We start from the raw sequence: 25,951 nt of genomic DNA, 5'->3' as shown, positions 1-25,951 counted from the left end.
TTACACCTGCCAAACTTGACTCACATCGCATTCGATTTTGAAATCAAAATCAAATGTTAGTAAATTACTGATTTTGGTATTGCACTAGAAAGTCGATTTTGAGCAGATTTCAGTCGATATACTGTAAATCGACATAAAAATCGACTCAAAAATTGACCTTTAATAAATATACCTACTCAAGTCTTTAGGACACTGTTGTAATGGATTCCAGGGCCGTAGCTAGGGTAGTGCGGCTGGTGCCATCGCACAGGGCACCACAGGTCAGGGGGAGCTGTTTGGGCCTGTCAAATTTCTGTTTATTATCATTCTTGCTTGTAGTTTCCTCTTATTTCATCCCCAGCATCTCCTGGCCTCTCCTATATCTTCCCTGGCTCTTCCCCATGAAGCCATGGCCATTTTTTGGGTGCATTATGTCCCTTTGAAAAATGAGGGGGGCGCCAATGCTCTTTCTGGCACAGGGCACCAAAAAGTCTAGTTACGGCTCTGATGGATTCTGATGCAGCTAGAAAAGGTGAGACTGCAGTCAGTTTTGCAATAATTATCATTGCACACTTATCTCCTAACATGCTGATTTTGGTAGGTCGGAAAGTTTCTCTATAACAACAAAAAATTATATTGTCATGCACCCAGTGTGCCATAGCCACATCCAGTATAACAAATTATCATGTGCTAATACTAGGAGGTATGATTGCACATACTGAAGCTTTTAAATTTGCACATTTTCTTTACATCTTCAGTTCACTAAACCACATGCTGCCTACTTTTGAAAAAGCATTTCAGGGGGATTGTGAAAGCAACACCTATGAGTGCGGCGTTAAAGTGGGCGTGTACTGCTACATCTGAGAGGCGTGTCATAACATTGATTTACATCTAAATGTAAATTAGCCCCAAAGCAGTTAGTAAGATCAACGTGTTGATGAAAACACACTGATACTTTTCAAAAAATGCAGGTAGCCATAGGGATCATTGTGCCTTATAACCAATGCAGGGAAATTATACTAATGATCCCATTTGAATGTACAGGTTGAGTCTCCCATATCCAAATATTCCGAAATACGGAATATTCCGAAATTCTGAATATTTTCAGCATGACTGAGATAATGAAACCTTTGATTTTTGATGGTTTAATGTACATAAACTTTGTCTAAGGCACAAATTATTAAAAAGATTGTATAAAATAACCTTCAGGCTGTGTGTATAAGGTGTATATGAAACATAAATGAATTTCATGTATGTACACAAACTTTTTTTGATGCACAAAATTATAAAAAATATTGTCTAAAATGACCTGCAGGCTGTGTGTATAAGGTGTATGTAACACATAAATGCATTCTGTGTGTATATTTGGGTCCCATTTCCAAGACATTTCATTATAATATGCAATTATTCCAAAATACGGAATATTCCGATATCCAAAATACCCCTGGTCCCAAGCATTTTGGATATGGGAGACTCAACCTGTATATATCATACCTGGTGAATGTAATAATTATGGTTACTATATTAAGACCAGGATATTTATATTTCACAGTCGGGAATTATCACTTTATTTTATGTAATACACAGTGTATATCCAGATTAGTTCCTCCTCCTAAAACATATTTTTGTAGTAAAAAAAATCCATCTAGAAAAATCCACAGTTCACCACTAGAGTGCAGTATTTTACTATATAAAATATTCTCCTTTTTAGCTTCATTGTAATGCTGCCTGTTTGGGGAATTTATTTTTCTTTTAAAATTTGTCTGTTTTTCAGCACTGATTAGCCATGCCAAATTACTATTACTATGTATTCTGTAATGGATTGCAATTCTCAATATCTGCTTTTATTATGTTTACATTTCTGCAATTCTATGTAAAGGTGTAGCATCCACACCTGGAGGTATTTTTACTAAAGATCGATATTGGATTCTGTTGATTTGCCATTCGATTTTGGTTTGATTTCCATTCAATTTTGATATTGGAGATTTACTAAAGCCAAAATCGAATGTCAAATCGAACAGAAAACGGAATTTCACTAAAGATCGAATATAGGCAAAACATCAATGTTTTCCCATAGTCAAATATAGGATCCCTTCATTTACTATCATACGGTTTGCAAATTGAATGTAAATCAAGCTCAAAATCGAACTTCAAATCCTCAAATTCATAGAATAATGAGATTTGAGCCTCTAAGCACCATTCTTTTGGCTGGAGATTGATTGTGATGCCTTTAAAAGTTTCCAAAAGCATGTGGGACAGTCTGGCTGTAGGAATAATGGCTGTTCAAGGCTATGCTATGCTGTGCACCTGCCTGCGGTATCAGGCGCGTAACTAGCTCTTTGTGGGCCCCATAGCAAAGGTGCGCACAGGCCCCCCCCCATGGTGGGGTTCAGCCGACATAGCGAGGCAAACAAAAATATTTGAAAAGAAAAATTATGTATATACACAAGTATACAGTATATTTATCCATTTAAATGTATAAATAAAAACATATTTAAGATGAACATATTATATATATGAAGAAATTATAAATCACTTTCACTTTTCTAGAGTGTGCACAGTGTTTGCAATTTTTTCCCCTGTTAATTAGTGTGCATGTAAAACATTTGGCCCAATAGGAAGTAATGAGTAAGTTGAGTTCTATTTTGCATTCAATTTTAATGGGGATTTGAGGTTCGATTTTGGAACCTGCAAAACTGAACACAAAATCCTTTCTTAAAATCGACCAAAATCGAATTGAATTTGAAAATCTAATGCAAATTTGAATATTAGTAAATGAGGGATTTGTTAAGGGATTTTGCAGTTCGATTTAAATTTGATTTCAGTCGATTTTATGGATTCATAAAATCGAATACCAAATCGAACTTTAATAAGTTTACCCCCTTGCTGTTTAGGCAAAGTGGAATAGATGTATTATATGAAGAACAGGGCAATTACATGAAAATTTGTAATTAAAAATTCTCTTGCCTGTACAGTAGTTACTTATTTTAGTTAGGGGGCATGCTGGTGCATAGTACATATGCACTCCTTGGGTGTGGTATCCTAGGTTGAAATTCATAATGTTGACATGGGTGAAATGTCGAAATGTTCAGCATGTTGACATTGGCCATGCCAACATTCATCATGTCAACGCTGCTGAAATGTCAAAATGATAAAATGTCGACAAACTATCCCTGGTGGTCTAGCAGTGTCTTACCTGGTTCCCGGCAGTGGCTTCCAGGTTCTGGTGGTCAAGTGAGGAGCAGTTCTAGCAGAATCATCTGTTGCACCATCGTTCCAGTGAGTATAGTTTCCCTATCACTAGCCCTAATCCTACCGTCCCCCTAGTGCCTAACAATCATTTAGCGTAACCCTAACCTTCACCTAGTGCCTAACTAGCCCTTCCCACAGTGTAATCCTAATGTTGACATTCTGAGAATGTTGGCATTTTACATGTCGAATTTTCAGATGTTGACATTGTGAACATGTCGATATTCTGAGGATATCACCTCTGTCGTCATTTAAACTATGCCGACATAATAAATGTTGACATTTCAACAATGTCGACATGGTTAACGACATTGTGAATGTCGACCATATGACTGCATCCCCACTCTGTTACTGTATTTTAATGTTCTCTATCTGCACTCTCCTCCCTGCTGCATCAGGCTTAAAGTGCAATTTAAACTTAAAATCCAGACACATTTTGCTGTATATGCGTACTTCTGCAAGGCTTTTTGTGGCCTATACATCTAACTTACACACTTTTAATTTTTAGAAGCTACCCATTAATGTGCATATACTGCAATATAGTTTAAGATTATATGAATTTTAGGGAGTTATTCTAATATTTAGATATACTGTATGTTATTATACTATCACAGTGTACACATTTCTACATCCAGTAGAGAAACAAAAATTATGAAGCAGAAATCTTCATTCTATTTTCGTGTTCCCTACAGCAGACATACAGTACTGTGCAAAAGTATTAGGCAGGTGTTTAAAAAATACTGCAAAGCAAAAATGCTTACAAAAATAGAAGTGTTAATAGTTTATATTTAGGAATTAATAAAATGTAAAGTGAATGAACAGAAGAGACCGGCGCTGCAAAAGTCACTGGGAAAACGGTGGCTCCGGAGGCTACTGGGAGGCACAAGGTCTGCTGGCAGAAGTAGTTCTCCCAGTGCAGGCTACAGCAGGGGGGTATGCACTCACACTGGGGGGGGAGGGGGGGTTCTATAGGAAGATAGATCACTGCATCCCATTGTCAGTCACCAAATTGAATAGCAAAACCCTGCACTGTTTTTTTTTAAAGAACACGCCCACAATTGGATTCCTCCCTTTGGGCATATCCAATTGTGTGCGAGGTAAAAAACCTTGCGCAAATCGCGCCCAATTTTGTATTACTACGGGTATGGGTGCTCCCGATACCCGTGGTATCCTAGAAAAAAGAGTGGTCGAAGGTTTTTCAGAGCTGAAAACCCTGCGGCGCGTGAAAACAAAATAAGAAGATACTCACCTGTCCGGGGGTCTTCGCAGCTCCTGGTGGCCTCCCCTCCATCTTATCACTGGTGAGAGGACTGCTGAGAGGCGCAAGGGCTGCTGGGAGATGTAGATTTCCCAGCGCCCGGAACAGTGGGGGTGTACACTCACACGGGGGGGTCACACACACCAAGGGTCACTCACACACTCATGCACACACACACTCATACACACAAACAATCACAAACACACAGACACTCACATACTCACCCTGCTGCAGAAGAGCAGGCTCCCAACGCTGGAGGAAGAAGATATCGCTTCGGAACGTGAGTAATTTAGGACTAATTAAGCTGATTGGAAACTTCAAATAGCTTAATTAGTCTCAGACTGGTTGCCGTCGAGGTCCCAAAGCAAGTCCCGCCGATATTTCCTAAAATGAATGATTTTAGGAAGAATCAGACTTGCTCTGGAGGCGTGAGAAAAAAGCCGCAGTGATTTCTATAAAAGTCACAGCGTCCCATTTTCAGGCACCTTATTGACTAGCAAAACCCAGTGGCTGTGGGAAAAACCCAGCACTGCGGGGTTTTTCAAATATCACGCCCGCAATTGGATATGCCCCTACATGATCAGTTTCTTTCCAGTCTAATGCCCACTCAAAATTAATTAACATAGTAACATCATGCCCTTTGCATTCTTTACTTATATTGGATGGCTCAGATGTGACCCCTGATCTCTAATTGTTGAGCCTGTCAAATGCCACAATTTATGAACACAAACAGCATTATAATACCTGGAAAATAGCCAGTCTGCTGAGGACTTAGTAAAGATTTAGCCTGTAATTGTTGTAAGACATCTAATGACCATCCAGTACACTGTCTAAAGGGTGTCTGCTATACACACTTCATCCTGAAGCTCAGTACAATAGCACAAAACAAGTCCAGCGTAGGATCAGCAGATGAGCCTCTGACAGTTCCACCTGCTCTAGTGATGGAATCAAATGTCAGTGTGTGAGGTTATACTAGGAACTTGTACTGTAAGAGGCTTGAGGCCTGGAGTTGGAATATGGAGAAACAATGATGAATATATACAGTATATACAATATAGACAGCTCTGTTACAAAAAAATGTGTTTTGTAAAATGTTTGTATTTTCTTTAGACTTGCTGTTTATTACTTGTCATACATATGATTACATTAGACACTCATTGTATGCAACATGCCTGTATAGATAACCACAACATGTGTGGTATTTTGTGGCATTGAGGGAAAAAAAAGGCCTACTAAGTTTGCTACATTCATGTGGTAATCAGGCCACAGATTCATATTTATTTACTTAAAGTAAAATTGTCATTTGCACACGTTTGAAGCAGATATTTTATGAGCAGCAGTGTTGGAGAACAGGCATTACCAGGGAACTCCATCAGTAGGAGTGCGGCCAACCATATGGTAGATGTGGTTATCAATGGGACGGACATGACCATCCTACAAAGGATATGCAATAATCTTATTGCCGCTATTCACGGCAAAAAGAAATTTGCATTCACATGCAGGGTCATCTCGTTCCCATGATGTGTAAAGAAGTGAAATGTATCTGGAGATGGTGTTTTATCCTATTGGGGCCAAGCTCCTGAATGCTTCGCTTTCCAGAGCTTGGTAAACCTGACAGCTTAAGAGCCCCCATAGAAACCCATGGGGGCTGCGGCAGCTGTCGGAAACGGAGGGACCACAGCAAATGTTCAGGCAATACTTAATATTTGCAGGTATCCCCTGAAAACATCTGAATATCCCACAAATATTGTTTGATAAATAGGCCCCTATGTATTCTTAGATTCCCAGACACAGCATTGTGCCCAATTTAGTCTAATAAATTGTATACGTGCCCCCTTTAATCTAATAATAATAATAAGTAGAGGCAGCATTAATAATAATCTGGGCCATCTTTAGTTTTATAAATATAATCGGTGCCTCTTTAGTCTAACAATAATCTGTGCACACTATAGTCTAAAAATAATAACCTGTGCCCACCTTAGTCTAATGATAATATGGGAATGGGATTGAAATGCCAGCGGCTGTTTGGCCATCGGTTCAAATCCCAACAGCGGATGCCCGACAGGATCAAGATCCCGACAGGGGCAGGTAAGTACCCTAACCTCCTCTGTCCCCCCCCTAACCCTCCCTTAGTGGTGCATAACCCTAACCTCCCCCTTTGGTGCCTAACCCTAACCTACCCCCGGGAGTGCCTAACCTTTACCCCCCTTACCGCTCCCTAAACCTAAACCTAACCCTCCCGGGGGGGTGCCCGACAGGATCAAGATCCCGACAGGGGCAGTTAAGTACCCTAACCTCCTTTGTCACCCCCTAACCCTCCCTTAGTGGTGCTTATCCCTAACCTCCCCCCTTGGTGCCTAACCCTAACCTACCCCCGGGAGTGCCTAACCTTTACCCCCCTTACCGCTCCCTAAACCTAACCCTCCCGGGGGGGTGCCTACCCCTAACCTCCCCCCTAGGGGTGCCTAACACTAATCTCTTCCCCCCAAACCTAACCCCAACCCCGTGAGACTCCCTAATGCTAACCCTCCCCCCCACACGGCTAACACTAAGGGTGCCCCGGACTTAACTTCGTTTGGGATGGTGTCCTCTGCGTTTCGGCACCAGGATTATGATAGGCATCGGTATTGCGGCCGCCAGTCACATGACTACATCATATGTACTGTTAGCAGATATGCTATATAGGAGCAGCAGAAAGCAGTGGCAAACGCAGGATTTCTAGAGAGGGGTCACCGACACACACTCTGTGCCTCCCACACACACTGATACATACTCTGTGCCTGTTACACACACCGATACATACTCTGTGCCTCCCACACACTGATACATACTCTGTGCCTGTTACACACACCGATACATATTCTGTGCCTGTTACACACACTGATACAAACTCTATGCCTCTTACATACACTGATACCTACTCTATGAATCTTACACACACTGATACATACTCTGTGCCTGCTACACACACTGATGCATACTCTGTGCCTGTTACACACACTGATACATACTCTAGACCTCTTACACACACTGATACATACTCTATGAATCTTACACACACTGATACATACTGCTGTGCCTGTTACACACACTGATACATACTCTGTGCCTGTTACACACACTGATACATACTCTGTGCCTGTTACACACACTGATACATACTCTATGCCTCTTACACACACTGATACATACTCCATGCCTCTTACACAAACTGATACATACTCTGTGCCTCTCACACACACTGATGCATACTCTGTGCCTCTCACACACACTTATGCATACTCTGTGCTGATATATACTCTGTGCCTGTTACACACACTGATACATGCTCTGTGCCTGTTGCACACACTGATACATACTCTGTGCCTGTTACACATACTGATACATACTCTGTGCCTGTTACAAACACTGATACATACTCTGTGCCTCTTACACACACTGATACATACTCTGTGCCTCTTACACGCACTGATACATACTCTGGGCCTCTTACACACACTGACAAATACTCTGTGCCTCTCACACACACTGACGCACACTCTGGACCTCATTCAGAGTCGGTCGTTGCGGCCGCACGGTCGTACGCCACCGATGTTTGCTAAACTACGCATGCGTAAAGTTCGCAATGCACGTGCGCAAACTAGCTTCTACGATTAGAAATTTCTCTCACCTTGAACACAGCCAGGTCGGTAGTTTGAGTGACAGAATGAAGCGTTTGTGGGTGGTAACAGGGGAAGGTGCTTGAAAACGGGGGAGTGGAGATCCGAATGCAGGCGTACCTAATTATGTGAATGGCGTTTTATGGGAGTGCATAATTAACAAAGTAGTGTCATGGCACATGTGACATGGGTGGTTTGTACACTGACCTGATCGTAGTGCTTAAGAGAGGGCATGGTCAACCTTAAGCTCTACAACCAGTTCCGATGGTTACCGATGGTCTCGATTAATCCTTATATGGCCGGAGATGACGTGTAATGCGTACGAGAAGGGGGCGTATTTTTTGTCTTACGGCGCATCCTCCCCTTGGTCGGCCAGCTAACGATCCGATCTTAAGGACGCAACTTGCGAGTGCATCATTTGCATATCCGGCCCCTTTCCCTTAGGACCGTGCGGCCGCAACGACCGACTCTGAATGAGGTCCTCTGTGCTGATGCATACTCTGTGCCTCCCACACACACATTGACACTCACACTGTGCCCCTTTTGCACGCACACTGTGCCTCTCACACACACACTGTGCCTCTCTCAAGCACACACTGGGCTGTATTCAGAGGCACCCGTATGGTCTACGACCGCATGGCCGCCTCGATGTTTGTCTAGTGCGCATGCGCACGAGGGAGCTGGCTCCTTCGTGCGCATGCATGAGACCTTCCAGCGCCGGTCGTAGCGGGTCTCTTTCCAAAGGGGGCGAGCTGTCGATGTTGATTGACAGCTCGCCCCGTTTGGAAGGCGGGCCGGGGCGGGCTGTCCCCATGGGAACGCCTGCCGTTTGGGGGAGGCCCCACTGACATCACTACTGATGACAGAGCCAGAAGCTCTCCGGGGCTTACGACAAGTGAGACCCTACCCTAGGGTTTCGTCGTAAGCCCCGATGGTCGCGATGGTCCATGACCATCGCGACCATCACCCTAGCGGTCGTTAGAGCTGTGGGTGTTAACCCACAGCCTAACGACCGAAACAGAGGCGGCCGGTCAGGATGCAATCGGCCGCCCAGTTTCTGAGCGACCGCTTGCATCCTTCGACCGCCTCTGAATGAGGCCCACTGTGCCTCTCGCACACACACACTCACACATTGTGCTTCTTGCACACACTGTCTCACTGCGTGTGTACAAGGCCTCTCTCACACACTGTGCATCTCTCTCTCTTTGTCTCTCTCTCTCTCTCTCAAGCACACACAACATACTTGCGTACTCTCCTGGAATGGCCGGGATGCTTCCAAAAATTGTGTGGCGTTCCCGGCTGCCTGAAAAAGTGGGCAAGTCTCCCACATCCCCTTATAGCCGCCTGCACCCCATGCCAGCCACTCGGAGGGGGCTGCAAACTTGGCAAGTATGACACACGCACACGCACACACACACTGACTATGTGATGTGTCACTGAGCCAATCAGAGCACAGAAGACACTGCTAAGAAAATCCTGCACTGCTCAAGTAAACACCTCAGCATTACAGGGAAACCAGTAGTACTGTAGGTACATGCAGGCGCGGGCCCGGGTAAGGGGGCGTGGCCTAATCGCTGGAGGCGCCAGCAGTCTCTGACTGCAGCCCAGCACACAGTAGTAGAGGGGGGCGATGCCGAACCCGGGCCCCTATCGGGCCCCTCCAACAGGCCCCAGCCCAGGTAATTAGTGCCCCCCCTCGGCACCCCTGGGTACATGGAGAGGTAAATATATCTGTAAATTAAAACTGGTGGCCCAGCTAGTCCATACATAGCTCACTAGACTGAGTGACAGGACAAGCTGTTTGTGGGTGGTAACGGATTGGTCGATGGAAACGGGGGAGAGGAGGTGCGAACCCAGGCATGTCTGTGTGTCTCATCGCCGTTTAAGAGGCGTGCATAATTAATATAGAGCATCATAGTACACATCACTGGGTTGGTTTTCACACTGAAGCACTCGCAGTGCTTGTGGCAGGGTATGGTCAACCACAAGCGCTGCGATCGCATCCGATGGTACTCGATGGTACCGATGGCTGCATACACTTCCTAGAGATGACGTGCATTAGTGGGCATCATAAGACAGGCTTGCGGGCATCTGCATACACACCGTGATCGCACGCCAGGACTTAGTGGGCGTGCTGATGTCTTGCCGTGAGATCGCCTGCCTTTGCTGGATTTGCATAAGCTGGGTGCGAGCGTACTCATCTAGCGAGCGGGTCTGAATCCAGCCCTGAGCTCAATAGGGTTTTAATACAAACAACTGTCTTCGGAAAGCAAGGGGATTTCAAGGCAAACACATATTATGAGGGATTAAAAGCATCTTCTGATTAGTTCAATTGAGTAAAGATAATTTACAGAACCACAAGCAGTGTAGCCCCACACTGCATTCCTGCTCATGCAAACTTTTACATTTTTAATTTTTCTCATAAATGTGCTCAAATGACCTTCTTTTATGTCTTAAATTAATAATAAGAATGAGTAGACATCAGGACTTGTTTAACTATTTAACTTTGTATGCTAAAATGCTTTCATTACATTGGTTTAGAAATGTATTTTTCTGCAGACATGCAACAGAAAAGTGTAAAATATGTTTGAAGCATAGGTTTGATCTAGGCCGCCTCGAAAGGTCACGGAAACATCAAGTCCATTTATTTTCTCATAGAGGAAAATGCTGTGTGCTCTCCCAAATACAAGAGAAAGCATCTTCCCCAAAGCTTTATGGCATTTCTATAACATTGGCAGGCACAACAAAAGCTCACAATTGCATATGGGTGTAAAAGTAGGCACTAGTCTGCACTCAACATGGAATGCTACCAACCCTCCTCCCCCTGTGGGGTATTAATGCCCGAGAAGGCCCATGTGAAGTGCCTCTCTCCTCCGTACAGTGGCCCCACCTTTTAACTTCAGTCGTGGTGCCATCTACCAAGAGATATTCTGGTACGGTGCCAGAGCCTTTCTTATCATTGTGCGAATGTGCGGCACCACCTTTCTGAAGATATCACCCAAAAGATGGTACAGTTGGAACTTTATGTAGACCCACTGCACAGACCAGGGGCGTTTCTAGAGAGGAGGGGGCCCGTGTGCAGTCTCCGACATGGGCCCCCTCCTCTCTGCCCGGCGCCCATTTTCCATGAACTGCGCATGTGCAAACAACGCGAAAATGGCCGGCGCGGCCATTTTTTAGTCGTTTTACAGTGCTGGACGCCAGCGCTGATGTGGGACTCCGGAGAGGTAAGTAATATTATGGGTGAAGGGTGTGCAGTGCGATGCGGGGCCCCCCTGGACCCAGGGGCCCGTGTTCCCCGCACACGCTGCAACCATTATAGATACGCCCCTGGCACAGACCCTGTAAGATTTATTGTGGGTGTGAATCCATTACAAATGCGCCCTGCCCCCCATCAGAACATGAACTCCTGCAAAATCAGCCATCTTGTGTGCAGACCCATGCATTTACCAGTGAGCTCACAAAATTAAATAGCATTTTCATTAACGTACACTTTCATATGTGAGCCTTATTGTCTACAGATAAAAACAACAATAATATATAGCATGACAGGACATGTATATGTATTGTCCGTTATCACAGATAACTTTCGAATTGCTTTCTCATATCCTGGGTGCACACTGGCCGACATATCAGCCAATTGAATGGCCGATATATTATGTATGCGTTGTCCAGTGAGTACAGATGGTATGTCTGTACACACTGGACCGACCGCCCATACCCTTGCTGCACAGGCTGCTGGTGACTACATCACACATGTAAATGCCCGCCCAGTTGTGACGTCAGCCACGACACATTGAGCTGACAATTGGTAAGTGTGTATGCACTTACCAGTCGTCAGATAGGATGGCGGATCTGCCAGATGGCCAATCCATTGTCCTAATGTGTACCCAGCTTTACATTAACTTGCGTTGATTTCAGTGTACAGTTGATTGCAATGGGCTTTCAGTTGGGAATTTTAATTTAAGTCCATGGAAATTATTATGTCTCTGCAAGCTGAATAGAAAACAATGAAGTAAGTGACTTTTTAAAACAGGATGTTGTTAATGAACAAAATATTATCATAGCCAATAGCACACAAGTGATTCATTAAGTTCTTATCTGAGGATGAAAATCACATATTAGTTAAATCTGGAGAGTGATAAAACTTTCATACACATTCTTTTTTTTTTTTTTCAGCAACTAATGGAAATTCAAGTCATCTAATAAGTCATCTGTACTGAGGTCCTGTGAGATTTATTTGACAAAAAAAGATCACACATTTATGCATAAAACTCATTCATATTTAAATACCCATCAGCTCGATAGACTGTTATGATGAGTTTGTAAAGTTTTCTCAATTGACCTCACCCTAACCACCGTTATAAAAGTTTCTACAACCGTTAGTGTTTTGTAAAGTTTCAGGCAAATGAGAAGAGCAAGGAAATTATATTTTTTGTTCTGATTATAATAATAATAATAATAATAATAATAATAATAATAATAATTTTAATAATATTGGCCCTCATTCAGAGCCACTCGCTAGCGGCAGTACGCTCGTTCCGAGCGATGTTCGCACATCTGCGCATGCGTACGGATCGTTATACGCATGCGCGAACCAGTCAGTGCGGCCGAAATTCATGTGCTCGCAATATAGCGAATGCCTGCTATTTTGAGTGACAGAATGAGGCGTATGTGGGTGGTAAAAGGGGAAGGTGCTTGAAAATGGGGAGTGGAGATCCGAACGCAGGCGTGCTTAAAGGTCAAAACGGGCATTTTATGGGTGTGCATAATTAATACAGCAGCGTCATTGACCACGTCACTGGGTTATTTTATAGCCAGAACTGCTCGCAAGATTGTGGTAGCAAAAACCAACCACAAGAATAGCGAGCAGTTCATACGCTGTACGATGTACTCGATTAATCTAATAAATAGCGGACATGACGTATGGTGCGTGCGGCCAGGGGGCGTTTTTATCAAAAAAACGAGCGTATGTTTTGCTCGCTCGTTCAGACTTAGAGGTGGGAACAGACTGCAATTTGCGAACGGATCATTTGAATAGCCACCCCTTGTTTTTGAACGAACGACCGCAAATAGCGAACGGCTCTGAATCAGGCCCATTGTCCCTAAATCTAATACCAGTCTTTAGCTGTTGAGAAAGCTGCAGCCAGTGGAATGGATGTCATTTTAAAAAGAGGAAATTATTCTTTGTTATCATTCACTATATACTATTGGCCTGATTCAGAGATGGATGCAATGCCTATATTTTCGCAGAACAAGCGATTGTTTGCTATTGCGCATGTGCGAAGCCAGCATTGTGCAGTGATTGCATTGTGAGGGATGTAGTCGGCATCCCAGTGTGCAGGATACCGACGGTCTAAATACCGGCGATGAAATCCCGACAGGTCAGGATCCCGGCACCAGAATCCCGACCGTCGGCATCCCGAAGGTAAGTATCGGGGTGTTAGGGGGAGGTTAGCATTAGGTAGCGGGGGTTAGGGTTAGGCATTAGAGGAAGGGTTAGGGTTAGGCACTGGGTAGGGAGAGTTAGGATTAGGGTGGCTAGGTTTAGGCACCGGGAGGGGGTCTTCGGTTTAGGGTGAGGGGGGAGGTTAGGCTTGGGCACTAGGGGGGGGGTGTTAGGCACCGGGGAGGGAGGGTTAGGGAGTAGGGTGTCAGCATTCTGGCTGTCGGGATGCCGCTGTCAGTATTCTGAACAGTGGCATCCCAACAGCCAGAATTTTATACCCAACCCCAATGTAATTACTCTTGTACACAGGAACCACTCGCAAAGTGAGTGACAGTCAGCATTTGGGGGTAGTAACAGGGGGTGGTTAGAAAAATGCAGGTGTGTTGGACCATTTAACCATAATTTCATGGGCATTTTTTGCCAGCCAGTCCCTTCACCCATCTAGCAGACCAACATTAACAGATGTTTACTGATTCATCAGAGGAGTGCAGGTGAGTATGTTATCATTGATGGGGTCTCAGATTCCTGATTTCCCTCAATATGAAGGTTGGGTGTAGGCAGCGGTGCAAGTATTCTCTGTGGACGCATGCACACGCAAAAATGGGCATGACCACACAACATGCCCCAGTTTCTCTGCACTCTGGGGGCATGCCCGGCACACTGGGAGTTGCCAGAGTACCCCCGGTTACTGAGGAGCCAGCTCAGGCACCGGCAAGCACTGTGACTAGCTTGGCGGCGCAGCTAAAGGCAGTGGGAAGGTGGTAGGGACTGTTAATGGTATTTGTGACTTGTGTTTTCTATTTTGTTATTATTTCTATACATAAAAGATTTACATTTGTGTTGTTCATTTAGGTGTAGCTTTCGTGATCAGTTGGAACAAGTTATTTAAGTACTTAGGTTGGTTGGGTTTCAGTATTTTAAGATTGCCTAAATTATAATGTCCAGAATAAGTTCTTTGAGTTCCACTGAATGGTTACAATAATCTCTTGATGTGCCTAATTATTTCTGTAGAAATATGATTCTTTCTTCTTTGCTCAATTTCTCCACTGTCCTTCATATAACTCTATCCACTACATGAGAGTCCAACAGCTGTTAATATTTACTTAGCACACAGCAGACATGGATTCACTTGTTACAATTAAAGCCACGTCTGCCTACGTCTGGTTCATTTATTAATTCTAAGTGTGTGAACAGCTTCCTGTATAATTAACAAACTGGCAAATTTAAATATTTTTGCGGTTGAAAATTTCTGGAGGTTGGGTAAAATTTTGCTCTCCTTCAGCTGCTGGGGCAGCCCACAGTCTCTCCATTGCCTCTCTACATGTCCTGGCTTCACGGTGACACCATCCGACGGGGTGACACCAAAATAGCAGAGCAGCTCTGCTATTTTGGTGTCACCCCCTCGGATGGTGTCACCCAGTGTCGGCCCACACCGATGCCCCCCTAGTGATGCCAGTGCCACCAGTACACATATCATCCCCATATTAAATTTAATTATGCACAGGCCCCCCTCCTCCATATTACACCCAGTAAACACAGCCGCCACCTGGCTTTCTTGTTTCTTCCTGTGAAGAGCAGGGAGCCGCCCCTTGACAGTGTAATGAAATGAGGCAGCACTTGCAGACAGTCCAGACTCCAGTGACAGACATGCAGGCAGGTGGCCCAGGCTGATAAACGCAGGCAGCCCACTCTGAGCCTGGTAGGAGGGGCAAGCCACTATGAAACAATGCCCAGCCCCTGCCTTCTAGGTCATTTCTTTTAGTGTACACACTGCGGTGCAGCTGTCAGCAGAGTAGCTGCACCTCCGGTTATTCCCCCTGCAATGAGAACCTCTGAACGCTGGCCGAATGGATAATCCCATCTAAAGACCTGGATAGGGCGACCAAACTGCTGTTTGGATGCCCTAACCACGGGTTTATCGCATATTTTTAATTAAAATTAGAATAGAGGGATAATATTTTTTGTGGAATCAATAAATGAATAGCGTTTTTTTATTTTAAGGCAGATTAAATTGATAAAATCAGTCTCACTGATAGTGTTTGACTTTTTTACCAGTATCCTAGCAATGTCCTATTCAATTTCATTTTCTACATAAGTGTGTATTTAGAAAAGCTTGTACATTTCTTCCTGGGTTGTATTAAATGCACTTGTTCCCTGTAAAACCAATGATGTCTATCTGTCACTGGAGCCCCATCATGTCTGTCTCCTCTTGCCTTATGGGAAGTCTAAAGCTATATATCTTTTACAAGATCCAATTACAGCAGTTTAGCAAGATAATAATATACTGGTGAGTGACAGAGACCAGAAAACATAGACAGAAATATGTACATTATATTCCTATCACACATGGCCAGCTGCTTGGTTAGCATGGAAAGTGGAAGTCACTGAATCAATGACAATGAAGAATATAACTGTAAATGTTGCGTAATGCCTATCTCTCTATAATGATTGTGTATGAATGTGTAAAAATAGATCCCAACAATGCACATGCTGCTTTGTGAGGTCATCTGGCTATATTATGCAGTCACCCCCCTACTCCCCCATTTGTAGAGACAGTGAATAGATCTGTGCCTAATTATGATGATGACTGTGAGGTTAGAAAGGTTGCATCCTCTGATGAAAGAAACTGAGTGGAGGAGTTGCTCAATTTATGAATTATCACACAAATATGTTAATTTCATTTTTTTTAAATAAATCAATTTTTAACTATTATATTCATTTATTCTGCACATTAGAGGAACTGAAAGTACAGATATTGTCTGCCCCTTGCACTGCGCATCTGCACATCTTGGCAGACTGGCTCAGCAAAGCAGTAAAGCAGGGTATACACCTTTTCCATCAGCTGCAGTGTGACCCCAGCGTGACCCCGTCAGCTGCTTGCGAGCACCGTACACACTGTGCAGACATAGCACAGTGTGTACGGGCCTCTATAAGATCGGAAGGTCAGGCCAATTAATATTAAACATCACATCAGATCCCTAGGTACTTCCGTATCTTTGCGGCCCCCTGCTGGATGTGTCTTGAAGATACGGAAGAAGCGTAGACTTCAGGAAATACTATTCGGACCCTTGCGGGCATGCTGCACTCGCCATGCTGCGGGCACGGTGGCTCGCTTCGCTCGCCACATGGATTTATTCCCCCTCCATGCCCATTTGGATGGTAGGGAATGACGTTGGATGGTAGGGAATGACGTTGGACACTGACTCATCTTTACGCTAATGTCCAACGTCATTCCCTACCATCCAACGTCATTCCCTACCAACCAAGTGGACATGGAGGGGGAATAAATCCATGTGGCGAGCGAAGCAAGACACCGTGCCCGCAGCGTGGCGAGTGCAGCGTGCCCGCAAGGGTCCGAATAGTATTTCCTGAAGTTTACGCTGCTTACGTATCTTCACTGAATAGTGAAGATACGCAAGTAGCATATCCAGGGGCCACAAAGATACGGAAGTACTGATCCCTACAGTTACAGGAGTGTTATGATGCGTTATTCAGCTAACGCTCCTGCAACAGTACTGTATACATACCCAGGGACGTGAGAGGAGGGGGGAGCGGGTACTAATTACCCGGGCATGGGCTTGCTGGAGGGGCCCGGGTCCGGCACCACTCCCCCTCCCTCTTACGTCACAGCAGCCCAGCACACTCTGCTGTGTGCTGGGCTGCACTGGGAGACTGCTCATGGCTGCTAAAGCAGAAGCCGGAGCAGTCTCCTATGCCTATGGGGTGAGCGATCACACCCCCCTCCCCAGTGCGCAGCGCCCCCCCACCCAGCGTGTAGCGCCGCAATTTTTTTTCTAAGGGGGCGTGGCCACGCCTCACACAATTAGGCCACGCCCTCTGTCACCTGGGCCCGGCACGGTTGTCGACGGCCCTGTACATACCGATACTGGCCCAATCACCCGATATCGGGTGATCGGGACAAGCATTGTATATGTGTGTACCCAGGTTTAGTTACTGTAACTCTTAGCAGCCTGAGATGTTATCACCAAGGCAGCTCAGCAAGCTCACAAAATTATATTCATAAATTACAGCAAAAAAGTATTTTTTTTTTTTACAGCAGAAACGCCATTTATAATGATTAGTTATTACTACAGGAGAGGAGAGAATATATTTGTAGCATTTAGCATATGGCTAGCAAATAATTATTCTACTGGCAGATAAAAGTAGAAGGATAATAACTATTTTTTGTGGAATGAAAAAAATAACCTTTTCATTTAAAGGCAGATTAAATTGTTTTGGATCAGTTTAGCTGATTTATTGATTTATTTCTTTGTCAGTCCCCTAGAAATGTCCCTTTCAATTTAATATTACATTTATTATAAGTGGGTGTTGAGAAAACCTTGTCAGTTCTGCCTGAATTCTATTAAATGCAGTTCCCTGTAATACCAGCGTCCAGAGCCCCATCTTGTCTGTCTTTCCTTGGCTTATGAGAAGTCAATATCTATGTATTTTATTTCCAATATCTAATTACAGCAGTTTAACAAGATAATAATATTATGGTGAGTGACAAGTACAGAACAAAGAAAACGTAGACATAAAGATATACATTATATGTCTTACCATACACGTTTATTTGCTTGGTTACTATAGAAAGCAGAAGTCGCTGAGTTATAAAATTGATAACTGAAATGTTGCTAATACTCCTTTCACACTGCCAGTAATAAGCAGGGCTATTTTGCGTGAACGCGCAGCAACCCGGTTATTGTGCAGTGTGAAAGGACCCAGTTGAAATAACCCGGGTAGCGAGGAGGGTCGAACACGGGTTCAAACCGGCTCCCGATGCAGTGTGAACAGGTAACCAGGGTTGATGCGATGGCTCGATGATCTCATCTCCAAGCGCTGGCTCAGCACGTGATGGCGGTGAAGTCATCGACCCGGCAATAAGCCAGGTCAGGCCGATAGTCTGAAAGGGATCTCGCCCGGGATGGACCCATGTACAAAATCCCCGGTGCGACCTGGATTTGCGACATGAAAGGGGTATTATTCAGTTCTTATATCAAGAGTTTTATGTGTAATAGATCCTCATAATGCACATGCCATTTTAAAACAGCCTATTTTATGCAGATGTGCCCGTTTCCACAGGCAGCGACTAGATCTGCACATAAAGGTGATGCAGCCTATGGGGTTGGGACAGGTTTCTTCCAGTGGAGTAAGCTCGGAGGATGTGGTGTTCCTGCTAACCGCTGAGTAACTGCACTCATGCCCTTCATAATGCGCCAGCAGTTATAGTAAATCTTTATCTTATTTTGCTATATGAAATGAGGTTGAAAAGGTGAGGGGTTGAAAAGATTGAAGTTATAGTTATGTGTTTAGTTCACATTACTATGGGCCTGATTCAGAGCTGTTCGCTATTTGCGGTCGTTCGTTCAAAAACAAGGGGTGGCTATTCAAATGATCCGTTCGCAAATTGCAGTCTGTTCACACCTCTAAGTCTGAACGAGCGAGCAAAACACACGCTCGTTTATTTGATAAAAACGCCCCCTGGCCGCACGCACCATACGTCATGTCCGCTATTTATTAGATTAATCGAGTACATCGTTCAGCGTATGAACTGCTCGCTATTCTTGTGGTTGGTGTTTTCAACCGCTATTTTGCAAGCAGTTCTGAGTTAAAAAAAAACAAGTGACGTCGTCAATGACGCTGCTGTATTAATTATGCACTCCCTTAAAACGCCCGTTTTGACCTTTAAGCACGCCTGCGTTGGGATCTCCACTCCCCGTTTTCAAGCACCTTCCCCTGTTACCACCCACATACGCCTCATTCTGTCACTCAAAATAGCAGGCCCTCGCTATATTGCGTACCAATGATTTTCGGCCGCACTGACTGATTCGCGCATGCGTACTAAGAACCGTACGCATGCGCAGATGTGCGAACATCGCTCGGAAAGAGCGTACTGCCGCTAGCGAGTGGCTCTGAATGAGGGCCAATGTCACTTAGGACTCTATTCATTATGTTAATTATTGCGGACTGAGAAAACCCCAATAATTAGGGCTGGCTCTAGGGGTGTTCGACCAGTGCGGTCGAACAGGGGGTCCACCCATAGAGGGCGCACCCCTCCCCAACATCCCAATTTCAGCGGGACAGTTGTGTCCCGCTGCTCCACCTGTGGGCCGAAGTGGCTAGCGGGTGGTCAAATAGGGAGGTTGGGGACCCCCACCACCGTAGCTTTGCAGCGGTGCCGGACCCCCTGAGTGTGAATGGATGAAGCGCGCACGCGCGCGGCATCCAGTTACTGATGGGAGAGGGCTGGGGGAAGCCCAGTCAGTGACAGAGGGCTGGGTTAACCCCCAGCCTGACATTATTTGGAGGCGTGCCATGCGGACACACCTCAAAATAACGTCACTTAGGGGGCATGGCCTATGGAAATTAGGCCACGCCCCATGCACGATTGCAAGTCGTACAGGGTCGGCACAGGGTGCTCAGACCCCTGGAACCAGCCCTGCCGATAATTAATATTCTAACTCACCGCACGCGCCGGAGCAATTAATCATTGCTCTGGTGCGTAGACAGCTGATTCGAAAATCAACTTTCACATATTATATTTTCGGAGCTTGATATCGGAGATATCTGTGATTTACCTTTTTGATGAATGGCCCAAAAACTTAATTTCACCTGCTTTTGTAGAAATTAAGTGATAATGAATCCTTTAGAGAGTTTGTTACTATCAGTCACTTAAAGAGTTTGTTACTATCAGTCACTTAGAGAGTTTGTTACTATCAGTCACTTAGAGTTTGTTACTATCAGTCACTTAGAGAGTTTGTTACTATCAGTCACTTAGAGAGTTTGTTACTATCAGTCACTTAGAGAGTTTGTTACTATCAGTCACTTAGAGAGTTTGTTACTATCAGTCACTTAGAGAGTTTGTTACTATCAGTCACTTAGAGAGTTTGTTACTATCAGTCACTTAGAGAGTTTGTAACTATCAGTCACTTAGAGAGTTTGTTACTATCAATCACTTATAGAGGTTGCGCCAGGATTGAAATTAGAGCCTAGGGAAGGTGAATGATATAGCGTCATCCTATACCAATATGATGACTTTGTATTTTCCAGGTGGTTTTATGCAGGTAAGCACATATATATGAACCTAACAAATGTATCAGCTCTCTGATCTGTATTTGCATTATTATGAAAATGCTATTTATACATATATACATATACTCCAATAAGTGTAATCTAAATCCAGGTGCCAGATGAGGAAATGATGGAACAGAAAAAGACAACTGCACTCCTGATACCAAGCAATAAACGTAATGTTTATTCAGTTAGCAGCATTTTGGGTCTCTCATGAGACTTTGTCAAGCTTTATGGCTATACATAGATTGATAAAGTGATTTAGGGGGCCTGAAACGTTGCTGACTGCAGAATAAACATTATTGTGCATGACATGTTATCAGGAGTGCTGTTGGCTCATTCTGTTTTATGCATATACATCTTGGCAGATTCACCGCTCTTTGCTAGCAAAGTGCAGGGTAGAGCTGCTGTTAGAAATGCTGTCCATCTGCTCCCCTCACACACACAAGGTGCTGGCTCCTGTGGGCAGGGTGATCATTGCCAGACCAATTGGCTGTTATATCTGCCAGTGTGTACCCAGCTTAAGGGGGTATTCAATTTGAGGCAAAAAGTCATTTTCGCATGTTTCAATTATCCCCGTATTCAATTTCAAAGACTTTTCGCCGGAGCGAAAAGTCTTTGTTAAAAAACGGGGATAACTTTTCACCATGCGCCATGAATCGGTATGAGATGCCATTCAGCTGCCGGTTCAAATACCGACACTGGAAGCCCGAATAGTACAAAATCCCGACAGGGGCAGGTAAGTACCCTAGCCCTCCCCCCCTCCGTACGCCGGCATATTCACTGCATCCCGTGTTTTAGCGCTCTCCCACTTGAAAAACCCACAAATCATACATACGGCTGTTATAAGGACCCACTTCCCCGTGATCCGCAGTTCTCTATTTGGCTCTCAAATACTGCAGTTTAATTTTAAGCAACTCAGGCCAGGGTTTTAGGAATGTCTGACACATGTACATTTTTATGTGTAACTAGGCTTTCCCATACTACAGTATCCCTTTATATCATGACAATCATGAATTATACAGGTTCCGTGGCTGATTAAAACCAGGTGAAATGCAGGCTTGAAGTCAGCAGCCACATAACCTGTGTAATTTATGAGTGTCCTGTTTAAAGCGATAGTATGGTACGCCTATGTTTAACTATCAAATTAAAAGAAAAATAATTCTACTCTTAAACAATATATATATTTTTTTTCCTTCAGGACAACTCATGCTAAAGCGAAATCAGAAGGAGCAGAGCAGGCAGCACAAGCGGCAAATAATGAATCCAGTATTTCAAGAACTATGGCAAGAGAACTTTCACCAGACTTTTACCAGCCAGGTACATGTGATGTGATCACCTCAATAAACTAGGGGCAGATTTATCCAAAATCATGATGCCAGCACGATAACTCTGCTGAAACACGCAGCAGGCAATCAGATAATACATTTTTATTGAATTTCTGTATTATGTTGATTATAAAGCACATTTGAATGATAGCTACAGAATACAAGAGTGTGTCATTTGTACCATATTGATGATTACACCTTTTTATATTCATATATACTGTAGTGTAAAAATGTTTAATGATCATGATAAACCATACTTACCTACTTTTGAAAAAGCATTTCAGGGAGATTGTGAAAGCAACGCCTATGACCACAGCGGTGATAAAGTGGGCGTGTACTGCTACATCTGATAGGTGTGCCATATAATTTACTTACATCCAAATGTAAATGAGCCCCAAAGCAGTTAGTAAGATCTATTTGTGGATGAAAACACACTGATACTTTTCAGAAAATGCATGTAGTCATAGGGATCATTGTGCCTTATAACCAATGCAGGGGAATGATTCTAATGATCCCATTTGAATGCATATATCTGTTTTTTTTTGTATAAAGCAGCTTCATGATGGAGGTAAGGTGTAATCAGGGAGATTACTAGACTCTTCAGGGAGTCAGGGAGATTGCTACTATTTCACGGAAAGTTGGCAAGTACTGTATGTGATAAACATTGTGTTTCTTACTATCAAAATGTTGCTGTTGCTAAATCATAGCAATTTTAAAAATGCAGTTGATTTATTCACTAAAGGGGCCCATCCATTAGAAATTTTTTTTTGTGAAAGACCAAAGACTTTTCCTGCCAACAAAAAGTCTTTCATGCAAAAAATCTTTCACAAATATGAAAGACTTTGTGAACGATATCTTTAAAGACCAAGGACAAAGGATTGTTGCTGAAGAGACAAGGGAGTGGACATTTTTAATGAATGGAGTGAATATTCATTAAAGAAGGTGTATCCTTGATGGTTTTTTTTTAAAGGGATATGATACAGATAGTCAAAACTTTATCAATTGGCTATAAACAACAACCTCAGTAGCCCTACCCCATGCATTTTAAAATAAACATTTACAAATATTAAAAAAGATAATTGAAAACACAACACAGTCGACACCATTGAACGTGATACTAACATCAAGAAGGTAAAGGGAAAAAACAAAACTTCCAAACAGTGTTCTTTGAGCACAAGAAGCACATAGATGTCACAACGTTCGGGAAACAAGTCCAATGAAGTCCATTCGCCCTAGTCATGGCACTATGACCAAACTCATGGTCATTCTTGAACAAAAACCAAATACAAAAACACTGACCAATTTAAAAAAAACACTAAAAAACCAATGAATAAAAAATGTACTAATTGTAAATATATTTGTCGGCCTGGAGTGCACCTTTTGCGCTCATCCATGATGTGGGATGTGGTAGGGTCTCGTCCGTCACAAGCCCCAGAGAGCTTCCTGCTCTAACAGAGCAGGAAGCTCTCCACTGACATCACTGGTGATGTCAGTGGTGCCTCCCACAAACGGCAGGTGTTCCTTTGGGAACGCCTACGTTTGTATAGCCACCCCCCCTCCCCGCCTACAAAACAGGGCGAGCTGTCGATCAACATCGACAGCCGCCCCGTTTGTAGTGAGCTGCGCATGCACAGTACCCCACCATCGACCTGCTTGCGAGTGCTATGCGCTCGCGAGTGGGTCTGAATCAGACCCACTGTTCGCAAGCTCTGAACTTTGCCTACCCAATCAACGTCAGCATCACGTTCAAGGCGTCGACTGTAGATAACCAGCTTATTCTTTGCCTGATTCTTTACATCTCTGTTTGCGTAGCCCTTACTGGCAACCTTCCACAGACACTCATTGGCCTGGTACATTTAAATGAATCCCATCCAAAATGATCATTTTTTTAAACTGGACATCTGGAAATTAAAAAAATATATAAACAATTAATAAAAACTAATAGTGCCCACAGGATTGCCCCTTATACAATCCCCCCATTACTGACACCCCCAAGTACTGTCCCTATACTGTGCTCCCAATAGTGCCCCTTTGCAGTGCTCCCAGTAGTGCCCCTATACAGTGCTCCCAGTATTGCCCCTTTGCAGTGCTCCCAGTGGTGCCCCTATACAGTGCTCCCAGTATTGCCCCTATACAGTGCTCCCAGTATTGCCTCTTTGCAGTGCTCCCAGTATTGCCCATATACAGTGCTCCCAGTAGTGCCCCTTTGCAGTGCTCCCAGTATTGCCCCTATACAGTGCTCCCACTAGTGCCCCTTTGCAGTGCTCCCAGTAGTGCCCCTATACAGTGCTCCCAGTAGTGCCCCTTTGCAGTGCTCCCAGTAGTGCCCCTATACAGTGCTCCCAGTATTGCCCATATACAGTGCTCCCAGTAGTGCCCCTTTGCAGTGCTCCCAGTAGTGCCCCTATACAGTGCTCCCAGTAGTGCCCCTTTGCAGTGCTCCCAGTAGTGCCCCTATACAGTGCTCCCAGTAGTGCCCCTTTGCAGTGCTCCCAGTAGTGCCCCTATACAGTGCTCCCAGTAGTGCCCCTATACAGTGCTCCCAGTAGTGCCCCTTTGCAGTGCTCTCAGTAGTGCCCCTATGCAGTGCTCCCAGTAGTGCCCCTATACAGTGCTCCCATCCCGACCTCCACCCACCCCCTCCCCAGTGCACATTTCAAAGTTATACAATACATTGGTGGGTCAGTGGGTCCCCCCCACTGCATGGCCACTGACCACTGCCTATCCCCCCCAGTGCATATACACTGGTGGTCAGTGGGTCACCATCCCCGTAGCCCCCTGTATACAATCAAGTTTTTAAGCAAGCTTGCTGCTACTTCCGTTCGGGCAAAGGAGATGACTGGCTGCTGTGAGAAGTGTCCATGGAGTGGCTTCGCGGCAAAAAGTCGTTTGCCGTTCGCCGTTGGTCGTTCACTGCATATCCACTGAATTACTTTTCTAAAGTCGTTCAGCAAAATGCAGAAATTGACCAGCGTGTTTGAACAGAAAAATACTTATTTTGTCGTTCGCGGGAGTGCGCAGCGCAGGACGTTTGCAGCCTATCCATTACACGAGTTTTTGAATGATCCGACCAAAACCTCCTGGTTTTGGTCGGATTGTTCAAAAAGTTGTGTAATGGATAGGCCCCTTAAGAAGAATTCAAAGAGTGCAGCAGAAGCGGACATTTTGTGGGATGACTCAATAGTTTCTCAGTGATTTGAATATTGGTTCAACCTAGAAAATGTCTGCCATTACTTTTTGCCTAATGAATTAATGGGCTGCATTCTCAAAATGGCTGCCTCTCTTATGTATAAGCAGCAAGTAAACTTTTCTACCATTATTATTTGTGTAAAAAAGTTAAACTTTATTAAAAAAGTTAGGTACTTGTATACAAAAGAATTAAGATGTGGTAAATATATTTAATTATAGTTGGAAGTGCACACAAGGTTGATCTGTGGATTGACTGTTAATTGCGTAGGAACCCAATTTTCTAATATGCACCCCCAGAGGTCCCTAACTTCCATTGAAAAGTGAGTGCAGTCTAATTATCTATATATATTTTTATATATATATATATATATATATATATATATATTAGGGGTGTGCACCGGCCACTTTTTGTGTTTTGTGTTTTGGTTTTGGATCTGGATCTTTCTTCGTGTTTTGGATCTGGATTGGTTTTGCCAAAACCACCCTTCCGTGTTTTGGGTTCTGGGTTTTGTGTTTTGGATCTGTATTTTTTTTAAAAAAAGCATAAAAACAGCTAAAATCACAGAATTTGTGGGTTTTTCTGCTCCTATGCTATTATTAACCTCAATAACCTTAATTTCCACTAATTTCCAGTCTATTCTGAACACCTCACACCTCACAATAGTGTTTTTATATCCAAAAGGTTGCACCGAGGTAGCTGGATGACTATGCTAAGAGATACGAGTGGGCGGCACAAACACGTGGTCCATCTAGGAGTGAAACTGCAGTG

General features: G+C 44.0%; 1 protein-coding gene across 1 annotated transcript in view; it reads left to right on the top strand.

Annotated features, from left to right (window-relative positions):
• The window catches only part of JPH2 (junctophilin 2), a 144,388-nt gene that overhangs the window by 106,131 nt on the left and 12,306 nt on the right, over positions 1 to 25,951 (top strand). The window contains exon 3 of the mRNA XM_088476736.1: positions 21,867 to 21,985. Coding sequence (XP_088332862.1) covers positions 21,867 to 21,985 — 119 coding nt within the window. The remainder of the gene's footprint in view (positions 1 to 21,866; positions 21,986 to 25,951) is intronic.

This window comes from Taudactylus pleione, unplaced genomic scaffold, assembly GCF_031769625.1.
Source record: "Taudactylus pleione unplaced genomic scaffold, aTauple2 ptg000192l, whole genome shotgun sequence".
Classification (NCBI taxonomy): Eukaryota; Metazoa; Chordata; class Amphibia; order Anura; family Myobatrachidae; genus Taudactylus; species Taudactylus pleione.
The sequence above is the reverse complement of the archived record's forward strand: the minus strand, read 5'-3'. Positions and strand labels throughout refer to the sequence as shown.